General features: G+C 50.5%; 1 protein-coding gene across 1 annotated transcript in view; it reads right to left on the bottom strand.

Annotated features, from left to right (window-relative positions):
* Nucleotides 1-20,217, bottom strand: part of LOC138297149 (adhesion G-protein coupled receptor F3-like) — a 385,565-nt gene extending 365,348 nt beyond the window's left edge. The window contains exon 1 of the mRNA XM_069236640.1: nucleotides 20,142-20,217. Coding sequence (XP_069092741.1) covers nucleotides 20,142-20,217 — 76 coding nt within the window. The remainder of the gene's footprint in view (nucleotides 1-20,141) is intronic.
* Between the last annotated feature and the right edge of the window lie 303 nt (nucleotides 20,218-20,520).

The following is a 20,520-nucleotide window of genomic DNA, read 5'->3' as shown; positions in this document are numbered from 1 at the left end:
CTAAATTTTGGGAAAAAACAGAGGTGTTTTTTGCGAAGTGCCTACCTGTAGATTTTGGCCTCTAGCTCAGCCGGCACCTAGGGAAACCTACCAAACCTGTGCATTTCTGAAAACTAGAGACCTTGGGGAATCCAAGGAGGGGTGACTTGCGGGGCTCGGACCAGGTTCTGTTACCCAGAATCCTTTGCAAACCTCAAAATTTGGCTAAAAAAACACATGTCCCTCATATTTCTGTGGCAGAAAGTTCTGGAATCTGAGAGGAGCTACAAATTTCCTTCCACCCAGCGTTCCCCCAAGTCTCCCGATAAAAATGATACCTCACTTGCGTGGGTAGGCCTAGCGCCGGCGACAGGAAACACCCCAAAGCGCAACGTGGACACATCCTAAATTTTGGGAAAAAACAGAGGTGTTTTTTGCGAAGTGCCTACCTGTAGATTTTGGCCTCTAGCTCAGCCGGCACCTAGGGAAACCTACCAAACCTGTGCATTTCTGAAAACTAGAGACCTAGGGGAATCCAAGGAGGGGTGACTTGCGGGGCTCGGACCAGGTTCTGTTACCCAGAATCCTTTGCAAACCTCAAAATTTGGCTAAAAAAAACACATGTCCCTCACATTTCTGTGGCAGAAAGTTCTGGAATCTGAGAGGAGCTACAAATTTCCTTCCACCCAGCGTTCCCCCAAGTCTCCCGATAAAAATGATACCTCACTTGCGTGGGTAGGCCTAGCGCCGGCGACAGGAAACACCCCAAAGCGCAACGTGGACACATCCTAAATTTGGGGAAAAAACAGAGGTGTTTTTTGCGAAGTGCCTACCTGTAGATTTTGGCCTCTAGCTCAGCCGGCACCTAGGGAAACCTACCAAACCTGTGCATTTCTGAAAACTAGAGACCTAGGGGAATCCAAGGAGGGGTGACTTGCGGGGCTCGGACCAGGTTCTGTTTCCCAGAATCCTTTGCAAACCTCAAAATTTGGCTAAAAAAACACATGTCCCTCACATTTCTGTGGCTGGAATCTGAGAGGAGCCACAAATTTCCTTCCACCCAGCGTTCCCCCAAGTCTCCCGATAAAAATGATACCTCACTTGCGTGGGTAGGCCTAGCGCCGGCGACAGGAAACACCCCAAAACGCAACGTGGACACATCCCGTTTTTTGAAAGAAAACAGTGCCTACCTGTGGATTTTGGCCTGTAGCTCACCTGGCACCTAGGGAAACCTACCAAACCTGTGCCTTTCTGAAAACTAGAGACCTAGGGGAATCCAAGATGGGGTGACTTGCGGGGCTCGGACCAGGTTCTGTTACCCAGAATCCTTTGCAAACCTCAAAATTTGGCTAAAATAACAAGTTTTCCTCACATTTCGGTGACAGAAAGTTCTGGAATCTGAGAGGAGCCACAAATTTCCTTCCACCCAGCGTTCCCCCAAGTCTCCCGATAAAGATGATACCTCACTTGTGTGGGTGGGCCAGGTGCCTGGAACAGAATAAGGCCCAAAACCTGAAGGGATAGAAGGGATAGTTGGGGGAGCCACGCAAGCCACACCTCCCTGGACTCCTTGGGGTGCCTATTTTAAAAAAAAATCTGGGTTTTGTAGGTTTCCCTACATGACAGCCGCACCCTGGACCAAAAACATAGGTGGGCCCTCCCCCCCCCAAACACAGGCATTTTTGGAATATATCACTTTGATGTGTGCACATACGTCCGTGATGTGCCAAACACTAAAATTGTGAAAAGAAACACACTTAGGTTATGTGAAGAAGACCCCTCACCCACCAACCAAGTTGGTGGCATGCTTCATCATCGGGGTCCCACCCGAGGCACCTAGCGTGTCACAGGTGTGCTGCGACGCCTGATTACAGTGGAGCAGGTTTTGTCTTTTTGTACAACACATACTGGTTGGATTTGGCACGAGGGTGAGTGATGGTTCAGTGGATCAAATTTTATTAACAAGAGATTTCACAAAAATTAAATGCACTGCTAATAACTGAAAGGCAAAAAAGTGAACCAATGACTCACAGCTCGTGAGCTGTAAAGCCGCGACAAGGCACCAACTGCTTTACAGGCCATTCACACACCTTTCATACATGACACGCACAAGACCATTCACACCGCCAGCCACGGGCCCAGCACATTACAACACTCACATCGACAGACCGCGCCACTCAAGGGCCCATCACTTACATATGCCCACATGCCTGATACAAGAATCACACCAGCTGATGGGAGTGTGGACTGCCGTTCGGCTGGCACCGCCAGCCAAGCGCCACCCCACGCAGACCGCCAGCCAAGCGCCACCCCACGCACACCGCCAGCCAAGCGCCACCCCACGCACACCGCCAGCCAAGCGCCACCCCACGCACACCGCCAGCCAAGCGCCACCCCACGCTCCGCAATCACTTTTTTTTATTTATAAACAACAAAGAAACTACTAATTATAAAATAAGCACAAAACTACAAACACAAAAGCTCTAACTAAATACACAACAGATGCCAACCGTGAAACATATGAAAATATAAAACAGACAGCTTACGCTCACGGTATTTCCCAAAAGTTTTTCCTTGTGTGGTAACTTCTAAAACAGCTGGGCACACACAGCCCAGGCTTTGAAGGGCATTCGGGGCAGTACATCCGGCTCTCCCTCCGGATTGATCTCCGGGCACATACTCTACATTTCTTTGTGGGCATGTCTTTTTTGGGAGTGGAAGGAATGTGATCTGGAAAGTGCCGATCTTTCAATCTAGCCACATCCTCCACCACTTCTACTCTAGGAACTCTTGCCGGTTCCACCACAATAAGGCTTTCTATCACCGACTCCTGAAATTTAACAAATGTCATCCTTGACTCGGGTGAACAATCCTTGTATACAATAAAGGCATTAAAAGTTGCCAAATGAAATAAATGTAGGGCCAACTTTTTATACCACACATATGACTTACGAAGAGCAGTGTAAGGTTCTAACCTCTGATCTACTCTATCAACACCACCCATGTGCCTATTGTAGTCCAAAATGCACGCAGGTTTGCGCACTTCCGCAACCTGACCCCAAACAGCCACAGGGGAAGTACTCTCATCATGGATGGTCGATAGCATGTACACATCCCTCCTGTCTGAAAATTTCAGAGCTAGCAGCTCATTATTCCGCAAGGCACTGCACTGTCCCCTCTCAAGTTTTTTACAGACAAGCTCCCTTGGATAGCCTTTCCGGTTAGAACAGATTGTGCCACAAGCAACAGTGTCCACCCTAAACAACTCCTTGAACAACTGCACTCCAGTGTAGAAATTATCTACGTACAAATGGTGACCTTTGTTAAACAGCCGTCTAGCAAGTTCCCACACAATTCTTTCGCTAACTCCAAAAGTGGCCGGACAACCAGGAGGGTCAATACTGGAATCCCTACCAGTGTAGACCCGGAAATTATACACATATCCTGTACTGCTTTCTGACAGCAGATACAATTTAATCCCATACCGTGCCCTCTTACTAGGAATGTACTGCTTAAAAACTAAACGCCCCTTGAAAAGGACCAAAGACTCGTCCACACTTATCTCTTTGCCTGGGACATAGACCTCTGAAAACCGATCCACAAAATGATCAAGGACAGGCCTAATCTTAAAAAGGCGGTCACAATCAGGGTGATCTCGTGGCAAGGCTAAAGCATTGTCTACAAAATGCAGCATACGAAGAAGAAGCAAATACCGATTACGTGTCATAGTTGCAGGAAATATAGCAGTTGCCATCAAGGGACTAGTAGACCAATAAGAAGCCAGTGACGGCTTCCTGATCAACCCCATCAAAAAAGACAAACCTAAAAACCTTTTAATCTCTTCCAGATATGTGGGAACCCAATGAGTAGCTCTAGACTGAGGTTTAAGTCTGGCAGCGTTGTCCCGCAAATATTGCTCTGCATACACATTTGTCTGCTCCACAATCTCTTCCAAAAATACATCGTCCATAAACAAGTGAAAGAAATGGACAGGCAGAAAGTTTTCCGTATTAACTCTACACCCTGGGAGACCAGTAAATGCAGGTAACTGTGGCTGCTCCATGTTTGGGGCAATCCAGGTGTCAGGTCTTCCAATGGGAAACCCTGCAGCCCCAGGCTGCTGCACTCTTGGCACATCAATGTCCTCCTCTAACACAGGCCCTTCATCTGCACTGAGAGTAGCTTCCTCATCAGAAGAATACTCTCGGACAGAAAACTCACTTCCAGAATCTCCTGCTTCCTCCTCTGCCTCAGATGCAGAGTCAGTGTCGTAATCATGGTCTGAAGACGACTCAAAGAGCATGCGAACAACCTGCTGAGCGGTCACTTTGCGGCTAGCCATGATCCTAACAACAAATGGATTGCCAACAACAACTAGCACTAAAATAAGTAATAAACAAAGTGTAGCTTTATCACAAAGAGTTATGTACTACAAAAAACAATACCACACAGTTGCCTGAAATAGCTACTCACCAAGCAACTACTCTGCAATCCCACTAAAAAGAAAAAAGAAAAAAGAAATTTAGACATATGACAACACAAACACCACTGTGCTCAAATCTAAGGACAATGTCAAACACACAATACTGCATTTAGTACACCACCTACAAACATGTCAACAATACTCCTTTGGAGTAAATTGCGTTCACTTACCTAAAACATGCAACTATGCAAACCGCAGGACAACTACTGCCAAAACCGCAAAGATCCACAGCAAAGGAAGCAAAAGCGTTGAACTAGAAGAAAAAGAAGAAATAAATTGTTATAATCACAAATACAAATACTTTGCCAGTTGACAAACACCCCACCACCAAGAACTTAGCAGTTGTCCCTGGTACCTAAGTGGATCCTGCCCCCCTCGGGGTAGATGGGCGTAAAAGATTTGGCCAATCTGACCCCAAGGGGGACAGAAATGGGCAACACCTCTGTGCCCCCTTTCAGGTGGCGACCCTTCCCCAAGGGGGCACCCCCAGCACAACACAAAACAAAAAAATCCCTGCCCTCCTTGGGGGCAGATGGCCCTACAAAATTACGGGCAGAGATGGGCAATACAAATTTTCCCCACCTTAGGGGGGCGACCGTTGCCCAAGGGGTGCCCCCAAACACACACCAAACACAATCCCTGGCACCTAGTGTGCTTCCACCCCCCCCCCCCCCCCGGGCCAGATCGTCCAAAAAATGTCTGGTCTGCCATCGGGGGGGGGGGGGGCCGAAACAGAAAAAAAAAAGCGACCCTTGCCACAGGAGTTGCCCCCAAAATAAACAATAAAAACAAAATCCCTGGTGTCTAGTGGTTTTCGCCCCCCCCCGGGGGCAGATCAGCCCAAAAATCGGCTGATCTGCCCCCGGGGGGGGCAAAATACACATAAAAATTGCCCCCGGGGGGGAGGGCGACCCTTGCCCAAGGGGTCGCCCCCAAAAACACACATAAACAAAGATATCCCTGGTGTCTAGTGGTTTTCGCCCCCCCCCTGGGGGCAGATCCGCCGAAAAAACGGCGGATCTGCCCCCAGGGGGGGGCGAAATACAAATAAAAATTGCCCCCGGGGAGGGGCGACCCTTGCCCAAGGGGTCGCCCCCAAAAACAAACATAAAAAAAATATCCCTGGTGTCTAGTGGTTTTCGCCCCCCCTGGGGGCAGATCCGCCGAAAAATCGGCGGATCTGCCCCCAGGAGGGGGCGAAATACAAATAAAAATTGCCCCCGGGGGGGAGGGCGACCCTTGCCCAAGGGGTCACCCCCAAAAACACACATAAACAAAGATATCCCTGGTGTCTAGTGGTTTTCGCCCCCCCCTGGGGGCAGATCCGCTGAAAAAAATCGGTGGATCTGCCCCCAGGGGGGGGCGAAATACAAATAAAAATTGCCCCCGGGGAGGGGCGACCCTTGCCCAAGGGGTCGCCCCCAAAAACAAACATAAAAAAAATATCCCTGGTGTCTAGTGGTTTTCGCCCCCCCCTGGGGGCAGATCCGCCGAAAAATCGGCGGATCTGCCCCCAGGGGGGGCGAAATACAAATAAAAATTGCCCCCGGGGGGGGCGACCCTTGCCCAAGGGGTCGCCCCCAAAAACACACATAAAAAAAATATCCCTGGTGTCTAGTGGTTTTCGCCCCCCCCTGGGGGCAGATCCGCCGAAAAAACGGCCGATCTGCCCCCAGGGGGGGGCGAAATACAAATACAAATTGCCCCCGGGGGGGGCGACCCTTGCCCAAGGGGTCACCCCCAAAAACAAACATAAAAAAATATATCCCTGGTGTCTAGTGGTTTTCGCCCCCCCCCGGGGGCAGATCCGCCGAAAAATCGGCGGATCTGCCCCCAGGGGGGGGCGAAATCCAAATAAAAATTGCCCCCGGGGGGGGGCGACCCTTGCCCTAGGGGTCGCCCCCAAATTTAGGCACAAAGAAAATCCCTGGTGGCTAGTGGAGATTCCTGCTCCACGATCGCGGGCCCTGCCTGCGATCGTGGAGCAGGAATCTTGAGAAAACAGACACAGGGGGAAAGGAAAAACCCTTTCCTTTCCCCCCATGTCTGTTTTCTCAACCCCCCCGCCCCCCAAAAACGGAGAGGACTCACCTGTGAGCTCCTGCTCCGAAGACGCGCTGGAAGCAAATGGCTTCCAGCGCGCCGGCAACACTAGATGACGTCAGCGCGCTGACATCATCGGATTGCCGTTGGGGGGGGGCGGGGGTGGAAGGGGAAGGTCTTCCCCTTCCATCCCCGCCTGGGGGGGGAAGGGGGGTGCACGGGGGGGGCGCGCTAGCGCGCCCCCAAGTTCCCCTGTGCCTAGGACGAGATGATCTCGTCCAAGGCACAGGGGAACTGTAGCCTTGGACGAGATCATCTCGTCCAAGGTACAGAAGGGGTTAACCTGCGGAGTTAGGAGCACGACAAACACACCCCTGTGAGACCTCCCTGAAAGGTCATGCATGGGGCGGCTCCCCTGGGTCCCTTCCACTCCCCTCGCCTGGGCCCCATACAGCCATAGACACACTCATACACCACGTAATTAGGTTTGGATTCTTGGGAAAGTTGTTTAGTTTGCTTGTTATTTGTTGTAATAAGAGAGGATGGGTACATGAGGACCCAGAGCTGGAAATGGTGGGAATCAACCACCCTACTCCACGGGCATGCTGTGCTGAAACAGAGACCCATCAGCGGCCCCCACCACAGATCACTAGCCTGCTCACATATCAATGTGAGGAACAACCCTCATCATAGGGGTAAAATAATATAATAGCAGTAAGGGTTAACTGTTCAAAAGTTGTCATGGAAAGGAGATTCATACAGCTGCGCATCCTGTTACGATCCTGTGAATAATAATATGCACCATATGAAATAATAATTTAATTTTTTTTTTTTAAAAGAGTGAATCCTTTCAACAAGTCTAGCTATTTTAACTTCTTTGTGGCAACGACCTTCACTGCAAAGGGGCACCTTTTGGGGTAGCTTGGTGGTAGAGGTTGGCATCCTCTTGATTGCAGTTTTGAGACCCATATATCTCCCATCTTTTGATCTGTTGTGCATTAAAATTACTGGGGCAAATAAACATGAGGTGTACCTGTACAACATCTACAACTGTGGAGTAAGAGGTGGTAGAGAGACTCCTAGTCCAAAGCAGCTCAGGGCGCATACGGAGCAATTTCTCTCAAACAACAATATGATCATCGCAGGGGACTTTAATACTACTTTTGAACCTATGGGAAGCTATGGTCACTTGTTTACTGAGGAGAAGATGAGGAATGGAGGGTCCCATCTCTTGTTATCTCACAGGTGAAAAGATCGACAGATGCTGCATGCCAACTGTTCTATTTTACACTATCCTATTGGTTGATGGCCTGTAGGGTCTGTAATGGTCACACAAGCTCTGACCCATTTACATCTTGTATGTATAATCAACTTAACTGCACCAGCAGTTTTGATTACATACTGCTTGCCTTTATGGAAATGTGTTGTAGACTGCAGGATCATAAATATGAGCGTTAGTGATCACAATGTTGTATGCTAAAAGATCATTCTGATCAGGAACAAGGATCAAGTTGCATTCTGCAACTTAGATGGGACAACATCGCACCCAGGCCAGAGGTTGTAATGGCAATGATAACACCGTATGCAAGGCTATAGTAGCTCTGAAAAAATCTTCACCAGGGCAAATTCAAATTCATGAGGTTGCTATGATCCATGAGAACCTGTTCCAATTTTTGGGGGAGTGTGACTGCCACCGTGAGCTGGTTCACCAAGGATTGTAGGATAGCCAAGTGAAATCTAGGTCTAGCATTGAAGAATGGGGGACTAGTGCGTATTAGGTGGCAGAAGAAAGTATGTAATCAGATATGGGAGGAGCTTCATGAGGCTGGGGCCTCCAGGGATAGCAAGCAATTTTGCAGTCTGGTGGCCAAACGGTCTTTGTCAAATTCCATCCACTCTGAAACTTGACACAAGTATTTTGCAGAATTGTTTGAGCTTCCTTCATGTTTGCCCACAGAGGGCTGTCCACCTGAGCATTTGGGACACTGCAGGTGCATTCCTTGCCATTAAAATTTGAGGGAGGAGAAACATTGGCCCTCATTACAACCCTGGCGGTCAGTGTTAAAGCAACGGTAATACCGCCAACAGGCCGGCGGTAAAAAAAATAGAATCACGACCACGGCGGAAACCATCAACACAGACCGCCACTTTAACACTCCGACTGCCACGGCGGTAGCAACAAACACATCGGCGGTAACCACCAACAGACAATGTACTGCCCACACACAATACAACCCGCCCATCCACCAGCTTTTCCGGGGCAGTACCAACACCATCAAAAGCACGGCAGAAACAGTCCACAGAAGGGAAACCACTCACCTCTCGACACCCAAGGAAGAACTAGGACGCCATGGAGTTCAAACTACAGGTGTACCCATGTTGGTGAATCTTCTCATCTACCAGGAGTAAGAAAGGCGGCAGCTACGACCACTGTGAGTACTGCGTCTAGCACACAGGGGAGTGGGGGAGGAAAAAGAGAGTGACACACACACGCAACACCCCCAACCCCATCCTCACCCCCAACTCCATACACACAAACACATGCATCAACATTACATATACACCCCGTAACCCTCTGGAAGAATGCAAGGACAAAAAGGAATTGAGTCAAATGAGTGTCATATTAGAAATAGTCAGATATACGCTACAAATTCAAAAACAGTATTTACAATATATACAATATGTACATAAGGCGGTACATTGTCCACTCAAAATATCCGTGGTCCACTGGGCCAAAACTCATAGGCCAAGCCCACACTTGACTCCTGCCTCAATATGGAGAGAACACTGCAGGGGCATCAGGTCGAAAACACACAGGCACCTCAGGGGGACGGGGAAGGGGGGGCACCTCAGCTGGAAGATGGGACAACGCCACTGCTCCTGGAGGGGGCTCCATGCCCACAGCGATGTCCTGGGGAGTGTAAGGCCACAGTCCCTCAAGTGGGTGGTTTGCCCACTGCTTGCTCCTGAGGAGTGCAAAGCCACAGTCTCTCAAGTGGATGCCTTTCTCCACTGGTTCTGGAGGGGCCTTTGCGCCCAGTGTGCTTCATCCTGCCAAGGTTAGGGTGAGTGGATGCCTTTCTCCACTGGTTCTGGATGGGGCTTTGTGCCCAGTCTGCTTCATCCTGCCAAGGATAGGGTGAGTGGATGCATTTCTCCACTGGTTCTGGGGCTTTGTGCCCAGTCTGCTTCATCCTGCCAAGGACAGGGTGAGTGGGTGGCTTTCTCCACTGGTTCTAGAGAGGGCTTTGTGCCCAGTCTGCTTCATCCTGCCAAAGATAGGGTGAGTGGATGCCTTCTTCTACTGGTTCTGGTGGGGGATTTGTGCCCAGTGTGTTCATCCTGCCAAGGATAGGGTGAGTGGATGCATTTCTCCACTGGTTCTGGAGGGGGCTTTGTGCCCAGTGTGCTTCATCCTGCCAAGGATAGGGTGAGGTGATGCCTTTTCCACTGGTTCTGGACGGGGCTCTGTGCCCAGTGATGCAACACTTGAGGTGTGGCAGTTCACAGTCCCTCACCTGGGTGCCTGAGCCACGAGATTTGTAGTGACCAGGATGCATAATAGTCCATGGAGGCAGGGCTAGAGTCCATCCAGCGGCAGCTACGGCTGCACATTGGTGGTAGTGCTGGTGGGGGTGCTGCCAGTGGTGGAGGGAGGCTCTGGCCCCTCTCCTGCAGCCTTGGATGGCTGCCCACTAGGGCTGCTGCTGCTGGCAGTGGTGCTACTGTCAGTGGTGCAGGTGGCGGTGCTTGCGGCGAGGCTTGTGGCGGTGCAGGTGCCAGTGCTGCCAGTGGTGGGGGGAGGCTCCAGCCCTTCTCCTGCAGCCTCAGATGGCTGCCCACTGGAGCTGCTGCTGCTGACAGTAGTGGTGCTTGCAGCAGTGCAGGTGGCAGTGCTTGCGGCGGTGCTGGCCATGGTGCACGTGGCGGTGCTGGCGGTTGTGCTGGTAGCCACCAGGCTCTCACCTGCAGCCTCAGACGGCTGAAGTGCCTTGTCTGGGGTTTTGTGCCCCTTCCTTACCTTGGCAGATGGTGGTGTCACCTTGAGTCTGGCAGCTGGAGTCTTTGAGGTGGCCGTGCTGGGTGGTTGTGACTCCTTCCCCTTGCTGAATGCTGTCCCCTTCTTCACCTTGCCAGGTGGCGGAATGGTTTTTGCCTTGGCAGGGGTTGGTGGCACACTGGCTGGGCTGACGGGTGCCCCCTTTGAGCCTCTGACAGCTGCAGGAAACACAGCGGATGTGGACTTCGTGGCTTAGGTGCTGGGCTGGGTTTTAGCCACCCTGGCCCGAGGTGAAGGATGGGGTAGGGGTAGGAAAGAGGTCAATGTTTGCCATGAAAAGCTTCTTAGGGACACTGGAGTGGGAATAGGGCAAATTTCTGGGAGTGGAGGAAGAGGGAGTGCTTGTAGAAGGTGTCTGTCTGTTGAGTTTGGGTGCAGGTGCATGGGCTGGATGCTGTTGTGAGGTGGATGGCTGTTGGGTGGGTGCTTAAGTTTGTGTACTTTGGGAGGAGGGGTCACAGACACAGTGGGTGAGGACACAGCGGACGTGTGCATAGATGTGGGGGTGGTGACTGCCAGTAAGGGGTGTGTAGTGATGGGCGTGCTGGTGATGGAGGTAGTGGATGAAGATGTAGTGCATGCAGGTGTGAGTGGAGATGCTACTGGGAGGAGGGGGACACAGTGGAGGCAGTGGATGTTGGTGTGTCTGCATGGGGATCGTGCTTGTGTGAGTGCCTGTGAGATGAAGTGCGGTGCTTGTGTTTGCCTGAGCCACTTCTGTGTGTTGATTTGAGTGAATGCTGGTCTGAAGGTGTGCTTGGGATAGGCTGGGGTTAAGGGGATTGGGACTTGGTAGAGGAAGTTGCAAGGGCGAGGCTGGATACAGGGACAATGGATGCCATCAGTGTGGAGGCCAGAGCCTGAAATGCTCTATGTTGGGCCACCACGCCAGAGTGAATGCCCTCCAGGTTTGCATTTGTTTGTTGCAAATGCCCCTCGACACCCTGGATGGCATTCAGAATGTTGACTGCCCAACAGTGAGGGATCTCAGGAGGTCAATAGCCTCTTTACTGAGGCCAGCAGGGCTGACTGGGGCAGGGCCTGAGGTGTCTGGGGCAAAGGAGATACCCACCCTTCTGGGTGAGCGGGCACGGGAAACACGCTGAGGGGCTGCTGGGAGGGCGGTGCTGATGGGGGGGTGGCGGCTGTACCTGTTGTTCACGGCGGTGGTGGGCACCGAGGTGTCCGCCACCGCCATGGAGCTTTCATCGGAGGAGGAGTCGCTGTCTGTGGTGTCCCCTCCTGTCCCCGTCGTGGTGCTCCCCTCGCCCTTTGTCCCACTGGTGCCCTCACCGTCAGTGGATTCGGCCTCCAGGCCCATGTGGGACGCAGCTCCCTCTGTCGCCGGTGCCTCTGCTCCTCCGCCAGATGATGCTAAAACACACAAGGACAGCTGACAAAACAATAAGGGGGGGAGAGACAGAGGATACACTTGGTCAGTGCCAGCAATAACACTACCGTTGGCGCACACAACTCAGAGGGAGCAGCCCTATGCACTATTCCATGCATTACCAGTTACAATGCTAGTCACCAGCCCATGGGATACAATGCCTAACGCCATCAGCTGCACACCTGACACAAACAGGGCCCTGACCGGTTTTAGATGCCCACTAACACTATTGGGGTTGGAGTGCTTCAGAGCCTGCCCAACAAGGGACCTACCCTGCCATGTTCTCCTTGGCCTAGGGGCACTCACATTCCACATACCCACCCAGGTAAAACCTTTACGCGCACAAAGTAATGAATCTTAATTTGTACTCACCCCCTTGTGGCTGCTGTGATGCCCTCAAGCACCCATCCAACTCCGGATAGGCCACTGCCAGGATGTGGAACATCAGGGGGGTCAGGGTACGACGGGCACCCCTTCCTCGTTGGAAGGCCAGACCCCCTACATGTGGCTTACACACACAACACTCATACATTCATGGCCCACGCATCATGCTCACAGTGTACTCACCTGTTTGTCTGGAGGACCGTAGAGTAACGTGTACTGGGGTAGGACCCCATCCACCAGTCTCTCCAGCTCCTCCGCAGTGAAGGCAGGGGCCCTTTCCCCAGACACATGAGCCATTTTCGCTTCTAGACACAGGTCACAGCAGCACTTGCAGTTCAGGTTCTCTCCTGTTGAAGGTCAGGCAGCAAGTGAGTGAATAGATAGAAAATGGTGGTCACGTCCATGGCGGTGCGTACCTTCACTACTGGCGTACATCGCCAGTGGCTCCAGGAACACATAGGGCCCAATGATAAGCAATGTGAACTTTTGCGGCAGTTGTCGACCGTCTACCGCAACGGCGCACAACGTCAGGAAAATTACCTCATTTCCACTTCACAGGTCAGGCAGCCTCCATTTCAGGGGGGCACAGGCCATCACCTAACTGCGTCACAGCAGACATTGGCACAGCAACTGACTCAGATTCACATACTGGTTCTGTAAATGTAAAAATGCATCATTATTGCAATAGATGTGTGATTATGAACCTCTGCTCACCGTTTTCCTCCCTAGGCTCCAGCCGCTTAGGATGAATATGAGATGGAGACATCCTCCAGGGTACAGACCCCTGGTGGACCTTGAGACAATGAAGGACAGACACATTATACTAACATACAGAATTGATCAGGCCACAATCCAAGAACTGTGTGCCCAATTGGAATCAGACCCAATGTCAGCTATCCGCCAGCCCACAGGTATCCCCCCTCTAGTGCAGGTCCTGAGAGTGCTCCATTTCCTGGCAAGTGGTTCCTTCCAAACAACAGTGGCCATGGCATCAGGGATGTCTCAGCCAATGTTCTCCAACGTTTTGACCAGAGTGTTGTCAGCCCTGCTTAAACACATGCACAGCTACATTGTATTCCCACAGGTGGAGGATTTGGCCATGGTGAAAGCTGACTTTTATACCCTGGGACATATCTCCAACATCATTGGTGCCATTGATGGTACACATGAAGCATTTGTCCCCCCCCCCTCCCATGTGACTGCCAACTATCCTGGCTCTGTGCATGACGCCTTTATCTTGAGGAATAGCAGCATCCCATATGTGATGGCACCAGGTGTGGCTAATAGGTGAGCCCAAAGTCCCCACCCAGTATATGTTGGTGTCTGGGTATGCGGTTGTCCCTAAGGGTTAGTGTGTGTCTAACAGTTGTCCCTCGATGTTTTCAGGTGACTCTGGTTACCCCAATCTCTCATGGCTACTGACCCTAGTGAGGAATGCTAGGACAAGGGCAGAGGAACGTTACAATGAGGCAGATGGGCGAACAAGGAGGATCATTGATAGGACCTTTGGCCTCCTGAAGGCCAGGTTCAGGTACCTCCATCTGACAGGTGGATCCCTGTACTACTCACCCAAGAAGGTATGCCAGATCATCGCGGCATGTTGCATGTTGCATGTTGCACAACCTGGCCTTGAGACGCCAGGTGCCTTTTCTGCAGGAGGATGAGCCTGGAGATGGTCTTGTGGCAGCAGTGGACCCTGTGGACAGTGAGGAAGAGGAGGCAGAGGAAGAAGATGTGGACAACAGAAGTAATATCATACAGCAGTACTTCCAGTGACACACAGGTAAGACACTGTAACTTTACTTTTTAGTTTTCTGTTGGACATTGTACATGGCAGCCTGATTTCCCTATGTCTACGGCCACTTATTGTACCCTTTGGCATCTCTATTTTCAGATCTCTGTGGCCCACTCTGGCTCCTGGTATGTTTACTGAAGAGGAGTTTTATTTGACTAAGAAAACGGGTGCCTAAGCCAAGGAGCTCAAGTAGTTTGAAGAGGTAGGACCAATTGAGGGAATCAAATGCCTTGGTGGCATCCAGAATATCGGCCACTGCTGAAACCTGGGGGTATAGATGGTGCATGACAGCAAAGATGGTACATAATTGTGAGAAGTAGAATGGCCAGGGATAAACCCCGATTGGTCAGGCCTTACCATCTTAGGGAATAACCTAAGACGGCAGTTTGCTATGGTTTTGGAAAAGCTGTTGGCGTCCCCATTAGTCATGGACAGCGAGCAATAAGAATTACAGAGGGATGCAGGTTTGTCAGGTTTAAGGATTGTTACTATAGATGCCTCCATGAGGGACAGGGGAGGAATCCTTTATCCTGGAATTCCTCGAACATGAACAGCATGTGTGGCACCAGCAAGGATGAATATTCTTTATAGAAAGCAGTAGTGAGCTCATCAATGCTGGGTGCTGGGTGATAGTTACAGATAACTTGCATGAGTTTTTTCGCTGTAATGGTGAGTCCAAATAGGCACAGTGTGCCTGATCTAGCCACACAAGCTGAAGGTCATCAAGGTATATGCACAACGCATTGTCGGATTGGATTGGGGTGGCAGTATACAATTTAGCGTTGAAGGAGGTTGTCTTTAATATTTCACTGGGGGTGGAATGAAGTACCTGGTTGTCATCTAGCAGCTCTGCCACATAGGTGGACGCTCATGGCCTGTGGAGCAGGTTTGCAAGGGTCTTGCCTGGGTGGTCACAATCACAATAGTGGCAAGCCTGTGCATCGCAGTCGAGGTAGCTGACCTCTTGATCCACCTCCTCAGTAAACTTTTAGCATGGATTTTAGCCAACACAGCTGTATCCTTAGATCAGGAATATTCAGATTCTAAGGACTGGATATCTTTCTCCAATCAGGCTAGTCTCTCTCATATGGTCTTCAAGACCCGGGATTGTTTTGCAATGCATACTCCCCGGATGACCACCTTAAAGGCCTCCAATAGTGTAGATGGAGAGCTGACCAAGTCCTCCTTGTGTGCAAAGTATTCAGAAATTTCTTTACGAATCTCATCCTGAAAAAGCAGCGTCCATAGTGCACATGGGGGAAGTGTCCATGTGAAGGCTCAGGGAGGCGAGTGAGGGATGGATAGCTCTAATAAAACTTGGGCATGATTGGAAAGGGTGCAAGGGAGGTTCGTCACCCTAGTTACCCAGGTCCAAACATCCAGTGACAGCAGCCAGTAATCTATCCTGGACCATGCACTATGGAAAGCTGTGAGGCATGTGCCCTCCTTGTGTATGGTGTGTGTTTGCCGCCATATGTCATGTAGGTAATTGTCCTGGATGATAGTGTTGAGGGCCAGTGCTGCACTCAGATGAGGGTGGCGGGAGGACCCGGCCCTGTCCAGCTGGTCATTTAAGGGCATATTGAAGTCACCACCCCATGTAACCCCCCCGGGTCCGATGCTGGTGATTAATCTCCACACCTCTCAGAAAAACTCAGTATCATCAGAGTTGGTACCATAAAGGGCAACCAGAATAACCGGCTGCCGATGAGGTAAGCCGGCAAGCAGGATATAGTGGCTGGCCTCATCATGTAGTGAGTGTGTCAATTGCCACTGAAAGCCTTTACAAAGTATAAAAGCAACCCCCTGAGCATATTTAGAGTAGGAGGAAGTATACGACTGCCCAAACTATCGTGTGCTAGTCCAGGTGCAGATGATTGTGTTAGATGGATCTCCTTGAGGAAGCATATGTCTACTTTGTTTCTTTTGAGATATGCATGTACCAAATGCGACTTCCTGTGGTCACTCAGCTCATGGATATTCAATGTGAGGGAGGTGGTGGTGGTCATAGAGGCCTAAGAGAAAGGTGAATGGGGAGTGCCATAGTATGTGGTGAGAGAGCTCACATGTGTTTGAGATAGGAAGATATTGTCTGGGACATGTGAGGGATAAAGAGCAACCATAGCAAACAAAGCAATTTGGAACAACCCAAACCCACCCGCCTCCCACTCCAACCCAATAACAAGGTTGAGTAACCCAAATCTGTTCTCCATCACAATTGCACCCAGAAAGAAGTAGAGCAGGTCTGGGACACATCCCTCGAGGCAGAGTACAGCCAAGCGAATGACCTGGCCACGAACTGGCAGGGTCGCTATCTGGGCACCAGGTGCCCCGGGTCAGTTAGTGGGCTTGGTAGGATTAATGTTGGGTGGTGAAGGTAACCAAAAGACATCTGTCATCTCACCGACTCCAGTAGGGCCACTGCTCTGGAGGGGCACCGGGGAAGTGCTTGCAATTAATCAATATCGATGAGGGGATTTTCCACCGAGCCCCACGGTGAGCTTAATGGCAAGGGCCTCTGTGTTAAGATGTGCTTGGCGAATTTCAGAGCAGATTTGCCATCAGTGAATAAGTATAGTTTCCCCTAGTATGAAATGTGCTGTTTGGCAGGGTACAGGAGGGCACAGAAAATATTCACACTTTGGAAGAGTTTCGTGGTGGATTGAATTCCTAGCTGACCACCTGCACTGATTGAGTGAAATCTGGGTAGAACAATAGGGTGTTGTCTTGATGGCGGACTTCTCGGCTTTCACAGGGGAGATGCAGTATTGCGTCTCTGTCCTGTTAGAACAACAGTTGTGTAATTATAGGATGGGAGGGGCACTCAGGGGGAGACTGTGGTCCCAGAAAATCATGCGTCCATTCAACTATAAATACCGGAGAGCGAGCATTGCCAAATAGGTCACGGAGGAGGAACTCAACATGGTCCTCCATCTTGTTTATGGCAGCAGTTTCAGGGACTCAAGTAATCCTGATGTTGTTGCCTAGTGATCTTGCATCTAAGTCTTTGTTTTTGGCCTTGATGAGGTTGACGATTATGTCCATGCACAGAAAGTGTTCTTTCGAGCTAGCCTGGGCACTGTCTGTCTCTGACACCAGTTTTCTAGGTTATCCAATCTAGTCTTGTGTTATCCACTTGCCTCTTTCTGTGGTCTAGCTAGGCCGTGAGAGTGGCCAGCTTTGCATCTATGGATTGGAGACTTGACTACATTTCGACCAGGAGGCATGTGAGGTGTGTGTCCAATTGTGCATCACCCTCCTGACGTGCGGCGGTATTGTGATCGGTGTGGCGGGTGTGGTGCTCGCTCTCAAAAGAGTTTCTGCTGGCACCCTTTGTTTTTCCCCATGTTGGCAGTAAGGAGAAGGGTAGTACCCAGTTGGTGAAGTATGGGCAGATCAAAGTGGGGATATGAGCCTTGCAGGCCCATTAAGAGCAGAGGGAGGTGGTCAGAAATGTAAAACAAAATCAGGTGGGATAAAGGCTTCATACTGCAGAATCGTCTCAGGCCCCACCTCACCCCGATCCATCACCTTCACGGGGGCAGGCCTAGAGACCCCACCGCCATACCTAGGACCAGCAAAGTGTACACAGCGGGAATGTCCAGCTTGGAGCCATCTAGGTGTGTAGTGTCATAACCCTTGGCAGCCCCCACTCTAAGCCAATTGCAGTCTATGAGTTAAATAGCCTCTGCGGGGTAGAGGAAAGTCAGTTGAAATATAGACTCCCGTGCAAGCCCTTCCTCGTCCGGGCATGAGTAGGCCCAAAGAGAAGCAGTTAGGGCAGATGAGTTAAAAATGGCAGGTTGTGGTCTCAAATGTCCAGGCAGAGACAAGGGGACAATCTCTGTAGGGTAGGAAGATGCAAATCTGTGGGGGTCTGATCTTAACACAGCTCTGAGGAGTCAACAATCTTCTGCCATCGCAGAGCTCCAACCATGTGGCCGCATAGATGTCACCCACATCAGGCCACCCCTGCAGGCCAGTACAGTGCATAGGGGCACCAGGCCCCTACACATACTGGGCCCAGTTTGGGAGGGCACCGGTAATCCCACAGCCACTAATAAAAATATAGGTGGCTTTCCCAGCCCTGCCTGGAGACAGCCATGTTGTCTAATTGGTGAGAGCCCGCTGGAAGAAAATTAATGTAGGACGATACAGTCAGCTAGAAGAGCCCTCTAACAAGTAGCCATCCTGCTGCCCAGACAAGCTCTGCCTTCTTGTTTCTGTGGAAAGTATGAGGCTCTTAATGTTGAAGGAGGAAAAACTCCAAATGTGTAAAGTCCTGGCCCTGGAATATGTTGTGGGAGGGGAGCGGTGACACAGGGCGGGGTGCTGCTCAGTGTTGGTCTCTGTGTGTCCCTCTACGTTGGACTTAGAAACTTTTGCTGGAAGTCAAAATCCTTCCAGCGGGGCAAAACAGCATGTTTTGACATCAGAGGCTACGGCTCGATGGCGGTCTGATGGTAGCCTCCGGTTCTATTTCCAAAAAGTTCAAGCTTCTAAGTGTCCAGTCTTGAAATATTTGAGAGGACAGAGTACACTCTTACACTGGCTAAGGGCCCAGGACCTTTTAGATAACACTTAGGGTTAGGACTTCATCTTCCAGAAGCCACTAGCAGGGTCCAGGGCAATTCCAGTTGGAACTGGTCAGCTAAGTTCAGCAGAGTTTTGGGGTTCATGCAGCTTTTATGTTACTGGGGCTGAAGACGAGAATAGCCAATTAGCACTTTGAGCACAATTTTCTGTCCTGGATGTAGGAGGCTGGTCTGGTTTATTGTGGGTACCGAAGATACTTGCACCTTATACTAGGTCTAGTTATCCCTTATTAGTGAAATGTAGTCAGTGTCTAGCAGTCAGGCTGCCTAGGGGTAGCTGTAGCTCAGCAGCAAAGGCTTATCTAGGAGACATGCGAAGCTCTTGCAATACCACTGTAGTCATACAGTACTCACACACGAAAGAAAATACTCAGTTACAAAAATAAAAGGTACTTTATCTTTAGTGACACAATGCCAAAAATACCTTAGGGACTACACTCCCTTAGGAGGTACGTAATATACACAGTATATACACTGGAATGCAGAAATAGCTGTAAAAACAGTCAGAAAACAGTGCAAATAGTGAAAATCACAATACGGTGCAATGGGCCTAGGGGGAACACAAACCATATACTAAAATAGTGGAATGCGAAAGTCGGTTTCCCACCTAGGCAAGTGTAGTGTGTAGAGGGGTGCTGGCAGTGTAAGAAAACACCAAAGGAAAGAAATAGAACCCACCCCAGATCCCATGAAAACAGGAGTAAATCACGGTAGGTTTCCTGAAACAGACAAGAAGTCATGATAGAAGATTATGCACAAACCAGAAAAGACTGCAAGACACCGACAATGGATTCCTGGTCCTAAAGACCTGTGGAAGAAGAGGACAAAGTCCAAGAAGCACTGAAGAGTATAGGGAGAACAGGAGCCCCTGCTAACCCGGATGAAGGTGCAAAAGAAGAACCACCCGTGAGAAGACAAAGTCAATTATGCACCCAAGAAGACAGATGTGGGTTCTTGGTTGATGCAGAAGATGTCCCATGCCAGATGGATGATTGCAATCTGGTTTGCATCACTGGATTCCACCAACAAGCCTTAGCACACACAAAACTCGCGGTTGGTGGAAAATGTCGTTGCCCTGGACCAGGAGGGACCTGGTGGCCTCTACCCAGGAAGGGAAGACAGAGAGGGCTCTCAGCAACTCAGAGAGCCCTCAGAAGACCATACAGCGCACAGAAGAATCCCACAGCATGGGGACAAAGAAGGTGCAAATGGAGGCCCATGCATCACAACACAAAGGGAATCCCACGCCACCGGAGAACCACTCAGGAAGCTGTGCTTCGCAGCATGGAGTGCAGGGGGCCTATGCAGTGCTGTGCAAGGAAGAGCTTCTTGGAAGGTCGCACACAAGCCTTGGCAAATGCAAGTCACCGGCGCACAAGGTTACTGTCTTGTGTGGGTAGGCAAGCTCTTACCTCCACCAAAGTTGGACAGCTGGACCTTGGAACTGTTGGGGTCACCTGAGTCCACCACCGGTGTTGATGGATCCATGCTCGTCATCTGGAGAGGGGACCCAAACCACCAGTCATCACTGCAGAGAGGTGCCTGCTGAAGCAGGGAAGTGACTGCCACTCCACAGGAGATTCCTTCTGTTCTTCTGGTGCAGGCTGAAGATAGGCAGTCCTCGGAGGATGCACAACCTGGAAACTGTTGCAGTTGCTGGCAGGAGCTGAAGTTACAATAATGCAGAAGTTGTCCTGGCTTCTTTGTTGCAGTTTATAGAGTTCATGGAGGGTTCAGCTGCTGTTCTGTCGGTAGAAGATGAAGTAAAAGGATGCACAGGAGTCCTGCAGG

This window comes from Pleurodeles waltl, chromosome 5 (assembly GCF_031143425.1).
Source record: "Pleurodeles waltl isolate 20211129_DDA chromosome 5, aPleWal1.hap1.20221129, whole genome shotgun sequence".
NCBI classification, from domain to species: domain Eukaryota; kingdom Metazoa; phylum Chordata; class Amphibia; order Caudata; family Salamandridae; genus Pleurodeles; species Pleurodeles waltl.
This window is presented reverse-complemented; position numbering and strand designations above follow the sequence as displayed.